At 34.2% G+C, this 2,868-nt stretch overlaps 1 protein-coding gene and 1 pseudogene across 6 annotated transcripts in view; one reads left to right on the forward strand and one right to left on the reverse strand.

Annotated features, from left to right (window-relative positions):
* LOC107727732 (CMP-N-acetylneuraminate-beta-galactosamide-alpha-2,3-sialyltransferase 1-like) overlaps positions 1 to 2,868 on the forward strand; it is a 49,206-nt pseudogene that overhangs the window by 29,831 nt on the left and 16,507 nt on the right.
* st3gal1 (ST3 beta-galactoside alpha-2,3-sialyltransferase 1) overlaps positions 1 to 2,868 on the reverse strand; it is a 13,597-nt gene that overhangs the window by 2,522 nt on the left and 8,207 nt on the right. For all 6 annotated transcript variants that reach the window (XM_016537689.1, XM_016537685.1, XM_016537688.1 and 3 more), the window contains 4 exons: positions 948 to 1,141; positions 691 to 870; positions 546 to 591; positions 311 to 430 (listed from right to left, as the gene is read on the reverse strand). In XM_016537689.1, coding sequence (XP_016393175.1) covers positions 311 to 430; positions 546 to 591; positions 691 to 870; positions 948 to 1,141 — 540 coding nt within the window. The remainder of the gene's footprint in view (positions 1 to 310; positions 431 to 545; positions 592 to 690; positions 871 to 947; positions 1,142 to 2,868) is intronic.

Below are 2,868 nucleotides of genomic sequence, written 5' to 3' on the forward strand. Positions count from 1 at the left end.
TTGAACCACTGATGGCAGATGGACTATTCTGACGATGTCTTTCATACTTTTCTGGACCTTGACAGTGTCATTTACTTGGCTGTCAATGGGACAGTCACAAGCCTCCCGGTTTTTATCCAAAATATCTTAAATTGTGTTCCGAAGACGAACAAAGCTTTTACGGGATTGGAACGACATGGGGGGGGAAGGGATTAAAGACCATTTTTATTTTGGGGTGGAGTATCCCTTTAATGCCGATAGTGAAGTGAAATGTTTGGCTCTGTGAGACAAATGTTAGAGGAATTGAAATAAGAGGCAAAAAAACTTCTACCTGATCACAGATGTGCAGAGCGAATATCAGTGTAATGAATCCAGTGGATGGGTATCTGCCATGTTTCTGCAGCCAGCTCTCATAGACATATTTAATGAATTCAGGATGGATGATCATCACCTTAAAGACAAATCAAAACAATCATTGACTTAATCATGCATATTTGTTCAGGAAAACTATGTAGATCAATATGTGAAAGTCAAAAGTTATATTGATTGATAGATATGATTCTCACCTTGTCTCTGTTAGCGTTTACTGTAGGTCTCACTCTAATGTAAGTGCTGAAGAAACAAAGATTCATTAAATTAAGATGATTGCTGTAAAATGTCTGAAGGCCTGTTTCTCTTAAATCTGTGAGTGAATATTGATGAAAATCTCACCGTGTGATGTGTTTAGTGGTGAAGGCACTGATGAGCCAGCGCATGTCTTTGATCTTAAAGGGCAGAAGAACCAGGTGGGTTGAGTTGTCTACATCCACGGCGCTCTCAGGGTAGAGAATCCGGTGAGTGGTCTTAGACCCCACATCCTTTTCATAACCTTCTGTTGGACCCTTGTTTATCCTGAGCATGAAAATGCATTTTAGCAATCATCTTTGGTCGTATACATTGTCAAGACTTCAAAATTGAAAATAACTTACCTTATGACAAAGTCATGAAGATCTATGATAGGCCCATAATGGGATCTCAGGAGGTTCCCAGAGTTTCCCACCACAGCACAGGTTCTGCAGCGATCTGGCCCGGCGTCTGAGTAGTGCTCTTCATCAGGAAAGACAGAAAACAATGTGTCCACCACATCTGTGTAGGTAACCTTATTGGTCTCAGTTTGTAGACCCTATACAAATATTAAAACATATGATCAGTTTGAGCCTTCAGAAGAGGATTCTGGGAAAACACATTTTAAAATAAAATGAAAACAAAAATACAAATGGCAATATTAGTTTAGCTAATAAAGTACTCCACAAAATCTTAAATATTAGATAATTACATAGAAATACAAAATTAGTTTGCCAAGATTAAAATCTTTGAGGTAAAATAATTACTTCGAAATTAACTTAATTTCTTTCCATTTTTATAATTTCCTTTAAGCACAGTAAACAAATATTATTGAAACATTTTATAAGCAGAAATGCATACAAAAATTTTAAAAGATCTAAGAAAATGTCATGAATATTATCTTAGTAGGAAGAACACGTTGGGGAAAAAACAAACAAAACTGTTGGTCTGTGCTGCCTCCAAGTGTTTGACAATCACAAATTCCCCTTCTGGAAAAAAAACATTGCCGTTATTCTTCACTGGAATCTTTTATATCTTTCTTTCTTTCTAAAGAGTTTTGACATATTTCATTAAGAACGTTCTCTTAAAGTCGTTTAAAGTCAAAAATATACTTAGTCTACAGATAAAAGGAGTGGACACCTACATTTAAAAAGTTTCGTGCGTGAATCATCACAGAGCAAAATGACTCTCTATTGTAGATTACTGGAGTGAATTATCTAAATAATAGTTGTGTGTGTTGCGGAACAAAACGTGCGATGATTGATTCTGTCGTCACGCGCGTTTGTTATCTGCTATTTTTGACCAAAGTAGGCTACTGCGACCAAAGAATAGCCAAGTTAGAAGAAGCGCGCTCTTGATGTGTTGCCATGTCCACTTATGATAAGCGACGGGTTAAGCGTCTTTGAGCTCGACTAAAAGCGACCCTATGGCGTTAACAAAGCAGGTGCAGGTCGCGATATTTACGGCGGTAAAGTTAGTTTGACGTTTGACATTCATTAGACATTCGGGTTTTTTGCCAATTAAACTCTTTGCAGCTTTTATGTTTTGAGCCCAAACTAACTCGTATAGACATAAATATATGCCCTTTATGTTGCACAAGGCTTAATTTCTAGGAATTAAAAAAAAATAATAATAAATTTAAATTAATTAAACAATTTAACTACGTGACATTAGAATATAAAACCAATACTAAAATGTTCGGGAAAACATACCTGTTATCGCACAAAGCTCCGTTTTTGGAATTACAATTTTACGTTTTTTATAATAATTTTACAACTTTTAATGTATGCAATAATATAAATCCATTAAACGACAACACCATTTGATCTAAAGGTATCAAACCAACTGTAAAATATTCAGAATATTATTCCCTATAATGCACAAGTCTTGGTTTTCCAGATTATGCCTTTACTGTTTTTATATACAGTACTGAATCCATATTTGTCATGTTTTATATACTGTACCCACTTAAATTAATTAAACTCTGACACAGTTTGAGATAAAGGTATCAAACCAACTATAAAAATATCTAAATATTATTCAATTTAATGCACAAGGCTTGTTTTTTCAGATTATGCCTTTACTGTTTTTATATACAGTACTGAATCCATATTTGTCATGTTTTATATACTATACCCACTTAAATTAATTAAACTCTGACACAGTTTGAGATAAAGGTATCAAAACAACTATAAAAATATCTAAATATTATTCACTTTAATGCACAAGGCTTGTTTTTTCAGTTTTAAATTAAGTTGGTACAGTATATAAAACATATGAAAAAAA

The sequence above is a fragment of the Sinocyclocheilus rhinocerous genome, unplaced genomic scaffold (genome assembly GCF_001515625.1).
Source record: "Sinocyclocheilus rhinocerous isolate Xijiao unplaced genomic scaffold, SAMN03320098_v1.1 scaffold1028, whole genome shotgun sequence".
Classification (NCBI taxonomy): domain Eukaryota; kingdom Metazoa; phylum Chordata; class Actinopteri; order Cypriniformes; family Cyprinidae; genus Sinocyclocheilus; species Sinocyclocheilus rhinocerous.